The sequence below is a fragment of the Aotus nancymaae genome, unplaced genomic scaffold, assembly GCF_030222135.1.
Source record: "Aotus nancymaae isolate 86718 unplaced genomic scaffold, 86718_ANA_hifiasm-v0.15.2.pri h1tg000007l, whole genome shotgun sequence".
NCBI classification, from domain to species: domain Eukaryota; kingdom Metazoa; phylum Chordata; class Mammalia; order Primates; family Aotidae; genus Aotus; species Aotus nancymaae.
Genome location: NW_026988418.1, coordinates 33,513,061 through 33,525,038, shown reverse-complemented (window position 1 = coordinate 33,525,038; position 11,978 = coordinate 33,513,061). Strand labels below are relative to the sequence as shown.

Sequence of the window (11,978 nt, the reverse complement as noted above, 5' to 3'; positions counted from 1 at the left end):
CAGGCTGGAGTGCAGTGGCTCCATCTCGACTCACCGCAAACTCTGCCTCCCGAGTTCAAGCGATTCTCCTGCCTCAGCCTCCTGAATAGCTGGAGCGGGCGCGCCACCATGCCCGGCTGGTTTTTTTTTTCTTTCTTTCTTTCTTTCTTTAATAGACGCTGGGTTTCCCCACGTTGGTCAGGCTGGTCTTGATCAACTACCTTAGGTGATCCACCCGCCTTGGCCTCCCAAAGTGCTGGGATTACAGACGTGAGCCAACTCGCCTGGCCTTTTAAATTTAATTTAATTTAATTTTAGTAGACACGGGTTTCACCATGTTGATCAGTCTGGTCCTGTCCTAGTGATCTACCCGCCTGGGCCTCCCAAAGTGCTGGGATTACAGGTGTGAGCCACTGCGCCCGGCTTAGAGTTATATTTCAGTTACACGATTAGTTGCCCTTGAGTGTCCCCACCCTCATATGTTAACTCTGACATCTCCACGAAATTCAGTCATCTAATAAATAAGTGGCCTCCCCTCTTTCCGTTTGCTGAACAGCCCATCGTTTTCCATGACTTTCCTGACAACTCAACACTAAAATTCGCCTTTTTTTTTTTTTTTTTTTTTTTTGTGCAACGCACCTCCCCGTCTCCTCTTTTAATTATTTGGCTGTCATTCCTCTTCTACAGTGCTCCTTGCAATGAGGAATGAGGAACGAGGACTGGTGCTTTACATATTTGCAAACTAGGTGTATGGTACGAAGTAGATGCTTAGTAAATGCTGATTGAATGAGTATCCTGTGCATCTCAGTGGCATCACATCCTGCGTGCCGTGGCGTCATTCTGCACTCTTCTGCGGGAGGCTCAGATCCGGAGGGTTTAAGTGGTTATTTATAACGACCACCGAACAGCTCCAACGCAGGCTGTGGTTTCAGACCGCCCACAAAAAGCGCAGCTGGCGGGAGTGCGGGCTCGGGGTCGACCAGCAGCTGGAAAGTCCCAGCACCTGCGGAAACACGCTGCTCGGGAGGCGCCGGCGCCCAGTAACTCTGGGAATAAAAGGTGCGAGGGAGGGATCTGGCGGCTCACTTATCGCGGTGTTTCCTCCCTTTTCACTCCCGGAGGAGCTCTCGCGAGAGGAGCAAGAGGAAGATGGCCGTGCCCTGCTTTTGGGTTTGAGGCGGCGACGGCGGCAGCTCTGACGGCGGCTCTGACGGCAAGACTGAGATCCTGGTGTCGTGGGCACCTGAGCGCTAGCACCCCCCAGCGAGCGCGAGTCCCTTCGTGCCTAGGCGAGAGCCGGCTCTTCCCCGGGAGATGCGTTTGTCCCAGGCTCGGGGGCGCAGTGGGAGTTCATGCTGCGCTGGAGGCTCCTGGCCACCGCTCTAATCGCCTTGTGCCGCCGCAGCGCCAGCTCCGTCGCCGGCGGTGAGCCTCCCGATCCCCCCCACTGCCCCTGGCGGCGGCGATGACCGGGGAGAAGATCCGTTCACTGCGGAGGGACCACAAGCCCAGCAAAGAAGAAGGGGACCTGCTGGAGCCCGGGGATGAGGAAGCGGCGGCTGCCCTCGGCGGCACCTTTACCAGAAGCAGGATTGGCAAGGGCGGCAAAGCTTGCCATAAGATCTTCAGTAACCATCACCACCGGTTGCAGCTGAAGGCAGCTCCGACCTCCTCCAATCCCCCCGGCGCCCCGGCCCTGCCGCTGCACAATTCCTCCGTGCCTGCCACCTCCCAGTCCCCGGCCCTTCTAGCCGGCACCAACCCCGTTCCTGTCGTCGCAGATGGAGGCAGTTGCCCCGCACACTACCCAGTGCACGAGTGCGTCTTCAAGGGGGATGTGAGGAGACTCTCCTCTCTCATCCGCACGCACAATATCGGGCAGAAAGATAATCACGGTGAGGAGTGCTAGCCCCTCTCCACCTCTCTCCTTCCCCGAGCTTAGGGTGTGCCTCCCCAGTCTTCTGGAATCCTAGGCCCCCCCCTCCAGCCGACTCTTCTTTCCTCTCCTTTGCCCATCATCCGGGCCATTCGGTAAATCATGACCGACTCAGTAATAGCGTGCCAGTGGTCAGCGGGTTGGTTCTTGTGGGTGCAAAGGAATGTTTCTTCCTTGCCCACTTCAGAGTTTCTAGTGAGAAACTGTTTTGTTTAAGACAAACCTTCGATGTGCTGATTCTGGACTGTCAGAAATTTTAGGTTGCTTCTCGCCCAACCTGGTTTTCTCCCTTTGTTTATGGAGCTATATATTTTTTATTTCTCTCCCCTTCCCCCCACCTTGGCATTTTTAATTTTGAACACATAAATTGCCCTCCTCCCTTCATGACTCACATAGAGATCCCATCTTGACTGCAACTGGTTGTGATTCTACCTGCCACCAGGTTGTTTCTTTTTTGTCTGCTTTCAGTAAACTTAGAATGTTTGATTTATGAAAGCCATACGGTAGAAATTTGTTGGTATTTGATACCTAGAACAGTTAAAGTGACTTCTCAACTGCTGATTTTTGTTAGAGATTTGACTGTTTGCTTAAGTAGATAATTGTTAATAGTAATGTCTCATCTTGATAACTGTGACTAAAAATAGTATTATAATTTTTATAGTAATTTTATCTTAGTCTATATTGACTATTTCTTTTTGCCTTGTCAGCTGAATTTTTTTCTGTTCTAAAAACTAATGTGATTGAGTTGACTTTTAAGCAACAGTAAATTTATTAATGAAAACTAATAACTGACATTTTTAACAATAGGCTGTTTTAAACTGGGTAGTTGGCAAATACTGTTGATCCCTCTGCTTTTAATATGAAAATAGCATATATTCAGTTAGAACATAATGAACCAACTCTGTGCTCAAAATGATACACGTATCAATGAAATATTTGCCTGTGAAATAAGCTCCCTTAATTCCATTGGATTGTAGGCTTCTTAGGTCAAAAATTAAGATTAAAAAATGAGTAAGGTTTCTCTTGGCTGTATAATTCTCTAACAACTGCACTTGTTTTCTGAATTTACAATGTTGTAATTGTAATAAAATCACCATCTATCATTTATCATAAATCCCCAAAAGTTGTAGCTAGTTTTTCATTTTTACATTTAAATTACTTAATTATTTTACTATTATTGGTAGAAGCATAATGTTGTTTGTTGTTGATAGTAATTATATTCTAACCCTTTGGAAAACAGCTGTTAGTGGGAGATGGGTTGTAGCTTCAGTTTATTAGTTAATTATTAGGAAGTTTTTCCAATTTGGTCTACTTAGTAACTATAGTTACATTACCTTGAAATATCCCTGAAACGGATAATTTGTTTTGAGAGTTAACTCCCTTTGAAAGAAGAGATGGATGAATATCACAGAAGGTACTGAATTACAGGATTGTTGGGCATCCATGTCTTCTTCAACCCAACACTTAGGAGTACATTTGTTTAAGTTCAAATTCTGTTCAACGTAATTAGAATCCTATATACTCTTAAACTCTTGTCCTTAGCCCACTGAAATTCACTTTTTCAAAGGAAGATTTTTATTGTGTTTAGTACCCCTTATATCATTAATGTTTCTGATTAATGTAACCATTGGTTCACATAACTGGGGAAAATATAATTGTTTCCCCCCCTGCACTGTGTACATGCTCATCTACAGTCAGGTATCCTAGGAAGAGTAGCTTCAATTTAATGTGCTTCTTATTTAGTCTTTTTTTCTCTCATAGCCTCATAAATTTATCTGACACATTATTACTTTTACTCTTGATATTTTAGTAACCTGGATGTTTTTAGATTTTTAGGATTTTTTTCCTTTAAAATTATAAAAGATAAATACATTAAAATCACTGAAACAAAAGCAAGCTAGGCCAGGCACGGTGGCTCACACCTGTTATCCCAGTACTTTGGGAAGCCAAAATGGGTGGATTACCTGAGGTCAGGAGTTCAAGATCAGCGTAACCAACATGGTAAAACCCCATCTCTACTGAAAATAGAAAAATTAACTGGGCATGGTAGTGTATGCCTGTAATTCCAGCTACTTGAGAAGCTGAGGCAGGAGAATCACTTGAACCTAGGGGAGGTTGCCATGAGCCAAGATTGCACCATTGCACTCCAGCCTGGGTGACAGCACTCCGGCCTGGGTGATAGAGTGAGACTCTGTCTCAAAAAAAATAGTGATAATAATAAAAGCAAGCTGTATATTCTCTTTTGGATTGCTTTACCATAAGTGCATAGTAGAATTACATACTCATACAGGTACATAGCAGAGCCAGACGATTATACCATGTATTACATAGTTTTATGTTCACAGTAGGGATGCCTTTCACAACATGATGATGATGACAGTGATGATTATTGTCCTTATTATAGATACAATTTATCCAGTGGGTCGGCAAGGTGCTAAGTGTTTACATACATTGTAACATTTAATCCTCACAGCAGCCCTGCAAAGGAGTGCAGTGGAACCATCTGGTCTTGCTGCAGCCTCTGCCTCCCAGGTTCAAGTGATTCTTTCACTTCAGCCTCCAGAGTAGCTGGGATTACAGGCACCCACCATCATGCCCGGCTAATTTTTATACTTTTGTGGAGACGGGGTTTCACCATGTTGGCCAGGCCAATCTTGAACTCCTGGCCTCAGGTAATCCATCCACCTTGGCCTCCCAAAGTGCTGGGATTACAGGCATAAGCCACCATACCCGGCCCAAAGCAGATAAAAACATTTTAAAAACAAGAAAAGTAAAGCCTAGAGAGACAAGGAAATGTCACTAAAGTTATATAGTATAAATCTCAAAGCTATAAATAATAGCAAGGACTCCAAAGCATATGATGAACCTCTTTGTAAATATTTCTATTACTTGCAAGGAAGTCAGTTCTCATAATGTGTGTTTGGTGTTTTATAGCAAAGTTCTTTAATATATTTTTTTCTTATTTATTCCTTATAGTAGCCTTGTAAAGAGATTCTACTATTGGACAGCTCAGGTTTTTCTGTGGAGCCCAGATCTTTTATCCCTGTTTGTTACTTCTTTTTTATATAATGGCACAAATAAATGGGCTACTTTGTCCACATGGTAGCCCTTTAGATATTTGGCAAGATTACATTCAGGTTAAATATTCCTAACTTCTATATCCATTCCTCATGACATCGTTTGTAAAGTATTTAGAATAGTCTCTGAAACATAGTAAATACTATATTGTGTGTTAATAAGTAAATGAAAATCTTCATCATTATCGTTTAGTGGAACTTGTTTGTTAATTCTTCCCTCAGAAGATGGTCCCCAGAAGTAACCTTATTGATGGTGCTATATTAACCTCATGATCAAAGACGGCAGGGAGACTATATTGCTGTAAAGCAGCACACAATTATGCAGGGCCATAGTATGTTAATTTTTTTTTTTTTTTTTTTTGGAGATGGAGTCTCACTCTGTCACCCAGGCTGGAGTGCAGGGGTACAATTTGGCTCACTGCAACCTCTATCTCCTGGGTTCAAGCAATTCTCCTGCTTCAGCCTCCCGAGTAGCTGGGACTACAGGATGCACCACCACACCTGGCTAATTTTTGTATTTTTAGTAGAGACAGGGTTTCACCATGTTGGCCAGGCTGGTCTCAAACTCCTGACCTCAAGTGATCTGCCCGCCTCAGGCTACCAAAGTGCTGGGATTACAGGTGTGAGCCACCGTGCCCAGCCAAGAGTATGTTAATTTTTAAATTATGTTTTTTTCTCAAGTCATCTGCTGTCTTTCCATTCTATTCCTTCTTGTATGTATTTTTTTTTTTTAACCTCAACACAGGACTTTAGATCTATTACATTTTATTTTGTTAGTTTTGATCCTTTATTGTACCTGGAGAGCTTGTTGAATCCTAATTTGGTCACTGTTCAGTTCATAAGCTATTTCAGTTCTTACTATCTCTGATTTGGTAAACATTTTTTAGTGTATGTATGCATTTGCAAATTATTGACTTGAATAGGAGAAAGGATAGAGCTTTTTCTTTTGTGGTAAAATATTGGTTAAGTAAGAATTTTTTTTTGAGTCATCAGTTATTTTGAGAAGTATTGTATTTGGGTCTAAACATATTTCTTGAAGTATGTTAAGTACAGTAATAGCTATAAAATCATGTATACATTGTATTTAAATATGCCAAATGATTGTGATTCATCACTTAATAACAGTTTTTTTTTTTGGGTGAGGAAGAAATATTAAAAATACACAAAATTATGGAACTCTATGTCTTTGTTATATACCACTTTTTTCTTTAGTATAAAATTAAAAGATTGAATCTAAGCCTTTTTCCAGAGAGTGTAAGGATTTTTCAGAATAAATTTTTGCCATTGATAGTTTGGCAAAGGATCGTGATGACATCACATTTTTAATAATTGATAATAATTTTACTTCTTTAACACCTTTAGAATTGAGAATACGAAACGTATAGAAGGTTTTCTTGGTTTTGACTACACTTCCTATTGGTTAGACTTGTACTTTTGCTTTTTCTCTTGAGTTAAATGTCCTTAAGAAGCTAAGCAGCTTCTCTTGGATGCTAGTCAGAAGATTTAGGTGCCAAAGTGATGAAAATCCTGAATATATGAATTGCTCAGGCCAGCCTTTCCTAGATGTGAAAAATTTCTGATTTATTCTGAGAAATTTGGCAGTTTCTACTGCCTTTAATTACATTGCCTGCAGATGACAAGCCATCTTCTCTATATATGGTTAATTTTCATTCTTCCTTGTTGATTTTCCTATTTACTTATAATAGTTTCATTGTAATATGTTCTTGAAGCTATCTGATGCAATATTAGAGATTTCAAATTTAAGTTAGAATTCAATCAAGAGTACTCCTGCTGATGCAGATACCTCAGAGAAGTGACAGTGAAATGATTAATGTGTAAAATCTCTGCCTTATGGCTGGCAGATTTCTTTAGCCAGTGATTGGAAAAAATCTTAAATTTCAGAAAGATTAAAAATGTACAGGCCGGGAGCAGTGGCTCATGTTTGTAGTCCCAGCACTTTGGGAGGCCGTGGCGGGTGGATCACCTGAGGTCAGGAGTTTGAGACCAACCTGGCTAACATGGTGAAACCCAGTTTCTATTAAAAAAAAAAAAAAAAAAAAAAAAAAAATTAGCTAGGCATGGTGGCGCACACCTGTAATCCCAGCTACTCAGGAGGCTGAGGCAGGAGAATTGCTTGAACCCAGGAGGTGGAGGTTGCAGTGAGCCGAGATTGCACTATTGCTCTCCAGCTTGGGCAACAAGAGTGAAGCTCTGTCTCAAAAAAATAAATGTACATATGAGGATTGAGAAAATAGGATAATCTATTTGATGGCCATGCAGTGTGTTTATTTTGGTTTATTCTATATAAATCTCATATCTTCCTTTTGATATTTTTTTCTCTGCTTTCTTTTAGTCACTAAAACCTTCATGATGGGTGATACAAAAGAATAATGCATAATAGGTCTCTTTTAGAAGCAGTGACTAATGCTAATCTCTGCATAACAAAACAAAACAAAACAAACGAAACTTTAAGCTACTGGTGAACAATTTTAGCCAGGAGAGGGTTAAAATGATAGCTTGTGTTTAAAAGAACATTAGTAGTTTTATATTTTTGTTAGCTTTATGTTTTGTAGTTTTTTTTGTTTTTTTAATTTGTTTTTGTAGGACAGACCTCAATTTCCCTTAGGAAGAAAGTGGTGTCTAGAGGCTCAAGTGTATAACACATTAAAGTATGTTATACACCTTACCTGAGTGTGAGGGTGATTTGGTGGTAAAATGTTACTACATTTATCAGGGTTGATTTTGATCTTCATGATTACATGAAATGTCATCTTCCTCCTTTCTTGTCTTTCTTCCCCATGTGCATCTCCAACAGAGTAGTACTGTCTTTGGGTTAAGTGGCTGGGTTTCCTGATGGTGCCACCATTAGTACAGTAGAACTTGACCCACTGCTTACAAATGTTGTCATAAGAACACATCTGCAGAGCTATCTCTTAAAAGGAAAGGAGATCCTCTTCTCCCCTTTTCTGCACTGAGCTGCAAGAGGAATAGAAATTCTGACCGTCTAGTTTTGGCAAAAAGATAGCGGAAATGCGTAATTATTGGTGATGATGGGTCCTGGACATCTGCAACGAGGTAGGAGAATTCTAGAGGACTCATTGGAGAACTGAGTTTTTGGTAGTATGGCTGCCCCAAGTTAATGTCATTCTTAAGTCATAGAAATCTACTTTAATTCAGAGTACGATGTAATTATTAGAATACTTTGATTCCAGAAAATGAGTGCAGTTCCTAGAGAATTGGATTGGGGCTAGGCAGACAAACAATATGGTTCTGTTTCTATACCATTGATTTTCTTGAGGGAGAGCTGGGAGATCAGTTTTAGAGCAAGATTGAAGTATGTAAAATAGGGGTAGGAAAAAGGAAAAAGGTCTTTTGCCATTTCTATATTGATCAGATCAGATTCAGATCTGAGTTTGAGACTATGCTTCTTTATGAACTAGTTTTAATGACATCGTTTAACCTTTGAGCTTTATAGTCTCAAATGGGAGAATGGGCTGAAATATTTTAACTCTGAAGGTTTGTACAATAGTAATACCAATTAATATCAGTACGTTGCTCTCACTTCTGGTATTAAGTACCATCCAGCAGAAACTACTCTTGCTTTTTGAGGCTTAGATAGGACTTCAATTGAGGTTTTATCTGATACTTGAATTCATACTGTGTGTGAGTCTCCTAAAGAGTTAGGGTTATTTGATTCTCCTATAAATTACCTTTAGTCTACTATTTGTGGAGCTCAGTTGAGTGAAGTTGGATTCTTGGCTGCAGATATCTATCAAGCAGTTAATGCATGCTCTTTCTTAGCATTGTGAATTCTGTATAAACCACTTGTGCTGTGTTACATATCCTCTTACACATATATAGCTTTTAGTTGGTTTCCATACAGAATTAGGTGGAGACCTGCATTGTCCTAGTACGAAATGGTTTTTGGATAGTAAAATCACATTTTGACAATGTTCTTCTAGTTCTTTATAGTTTATTTTTCTTTTGTTTCATTCATTCATTCATTCATTCATTCAACAGCTCCCAATAATATGTGATGTACAGTGTTTTACGTACTGAAGTTACAGCAGTGAACAAAACTGACAAAGTATCTGTTCTCAGGGAGCTTACATTCTAATGAAAGAGACAGACAATAAACAAACTAATAAATATATGGTGGGGCCGGGCACGGTGGCTCACGCCTGTAATCCCAGCACTTTGGGAGGCCGAGGCGGGTGGATCACGAGGTCAAGAGATCGAGACCATTCTGGTCAACATGGTGAAACCCCGTCTCTACTAAAAATACAAAAAATTAGCTGGGCATGGTGGTGCGTGCCTGTAATCCCAGCTACTCAGGAGGCTGAGGCAGGAGAATTGCCTGAACCCAGGAGGCGGAGGTTGCGGTGAGCCGAGATCGCGCCATTGCACTCCAGCCTGGGTAACAAGAGCGAAACTCCATCTCAAAAAAAAATATATATATATATATGGTATGACTGATGATCATAAGTATTATAGAGTAAAATTACACAGAGTGAGGATAGAGAGTGTTGGGAGTACAGGGAAGGAAAAGTAGTAATGATTTCCTTGAGATCAGAGTCAGGGAAGATACCAATGAATAAGAAATGTGAGCAGTTACCTAAAGAAAATTAGGGAGCAGATATCTGGCAGAACAGTTTCAAGCAGAAAATAGCAAATGCAAAGTTACCACATTCAAGGAATAGAAAGAAGGTTGATGTGGCTGGAACAAACTAAGGGGGAAAGTGGTAGGAGATATGAGATTTGAGAGTTAGAACTTTTCTAGACCCTTGTTAAAGATTTGGACTTTTACTCAGAGCAATGTGGGAAGTTGTTAAAGGATTTTGAGCAGAGGAGTGACACGATTTTATTTTAAAAGGCTCACTGGGGCTGCTATGTGAAGCAAGGGTCAGTATAAAAAGCTATTATAGTTAGGGGGAACTGTGGAGGTGGTAAGAAGATAGAACTGGTAGAAGTTGATGATGGATTTGATGTAAGATGATACATGTGTGTATATTTTAGTAACACATTACCGTTTTTGAGAGAAATGCAGAAATTATCTCCTTTTACTGCTTGCTTAGATCGGACTTGGAGTCTGTAGTGTAGAACCTGGAGTTTTGTACTAGTACTTGTAATTTCCTGCTTTGCTCTATAGTTAGGGGGTGCACAAAGTCAGAACTATTTTTATAATATCTAGTCATTGCTTGCCATTTTTACTGCAGACATTTTCATTGCTGGTTCAAAAACAATGGTGAGTAAAATTGTTGATATCTTAGTGCAAGTCGAAGTACCAAACTGGGCTGGTAGTCATTGTATTATTCACTGATGTGCAAATTAATCTTTAATTTTTAAAAATTAAAAAAAAGCCAATTTTACTTAACATTTTTGATGAAGCTGTAAAAATTGTGAATTGTATTACATCCTAATCTTGAGTACATGCCTTTTTGGTATTTGTGACATATTGGGATTGTGCCTTATGCTCTTCTGCTGCATACTGAAGGGGTAAATAAGGGAAAATATTGTTACACTGTTTGAGTGGTGAGGCAAGGCCTCACGCCTGTAATACCAGCACTTTGGGAGGAGAGATGGGAGGATCACCAGAGGCCAGGAGTTTGAGATGAGCCTGGTCAACATAGTGAGACCCAATCTCTATTTTTTTAAAAAAGGGCTGAATGCGGTGACTCACACCTGTAATCCCAGCAGTTTGCGAGGCCGAGGCGGGCAGATCACAAGGTCAAGAAATCAAGACCATCCTGGCCAACATGGTGAAACCCCGTCTCTACTAAAAATACAAAAATTAGCTGGGTGTGGTGGCACACGCCTGTAGTCCCAGATACTCAGGAGGCTGAGGCAGAAGAATTGCTTGAACCCAGGAGGCGGAGGATGCAGTGAGCACAGATCGCTCCACTGCACTCCAGCCTGGCGACAGAGTGAGATTCCATCTTTTTTTTTTTTTTTTTAAAAAAGGAAAAAAAAATAGAAAAAAAAAAGTATTAGAAAAAAGTTTGAGTGGTATTTGAATGTAAACTGAGCTAGCCAACTTTTTTATGGAACACCGTTTTTACTCGAAAGAACAGCTTACAGACAAACTAATTATTACAGTTTGAATATTTGGCACATATTTTTTGGAAAATAATGAAGTAAGCCTCTGACTTCAAGGAAAACAAGTGACAATATTTATCTTAAGTTTTTAAATGAAAAGGAGATATTTGAAGAACTTGTCTCTGCCATGGTAAGCTTGATGGGTTCCCAGTAAATAAAAGACTGTTCTAGTCAGATTGGAGGTGTTACCACCAAATATGATGTTTTGATATTTTTGATAGTGAAATATGTCAATATTTGGAAGATTTGCATCACCTGGTCAACCAATGTTTTTCAAATGATCAATGCATGTTGTTACAGAATCATGCACCAGTACAAGATCCATTCAAAGCACAAGACAGACCAGTATATTTCAGTGTAACACAGTACAAAAAGCTTATTGATACAATTTTTGATTTCACATTGCAAACAACTTTTTTTTTTCGAGAGGGAGTCTTGCTCTGTCACCAGGCTAGGATGCAGTGACACAATCATGGTTCACTGAAGCCTCTGCCTCCTGGGTTCAAACGATTCTCCTGCCTCAGCCTCCCCAGTAGCTGGGACTACAGGCACACACCACCATGCTCTGCTAATTTTTGTATTTTTAGTAGACATGGGGTTTCACCATGTTGGCCAGGATGGTCTCAATTTCTTGACCTTGTGATCTGCCCGTCTCAGCCTCTCAGAGTGCTGGGATTATAGGCGTGAGCCACTGTGTCCAGCCTTTTTTTTTTTTTTTTTTTCTGAGACAGAGTTTTGCTCTTGTTGCCCAGGCTGCAGTGCGATAGTGCGATCTTGGCTCACCCACAATCTCTGCCTCCCAAGGAAGGGTTCAAGTGATTCTCCTGCTTCCACCTCTTGAGTAGCTGGGATGAAGGCATGCGCCATCCCACTCAGCTAATTTTGTATTT

General features: G+C 40.6%; 1 protein-coding gene across 3 annotated transcripts in view; it reads left to right on the top strand.

Moving 5' to 3' along the window:
- The first annotated feature begins 1,121 nt into the window (after window positions 1–1,121).
- ANKRD13C (ankyrin repeat domain 13C) overlaps window positions 1,122–11,978 on the top strand; it is a 100,272-nt gene continuing 89,415 nt past the window's right edge. For all 3 annotated transcript variants that reach the window (XM_064372504.1, XM_064372503.1, XM_012442744.2), the window contains exon 1: window positions 1,122–1,874. In XM_064372504.1, coding sequence (XP_064228574.1) covers window positions 1,445–1,874 — 430 coding nt within the window. In that variant the 5' untranslated portion in view covers window positions 1,122–1,444. The remainder of the gene's footprint in view (window positions 1,875–11,978) is intronic.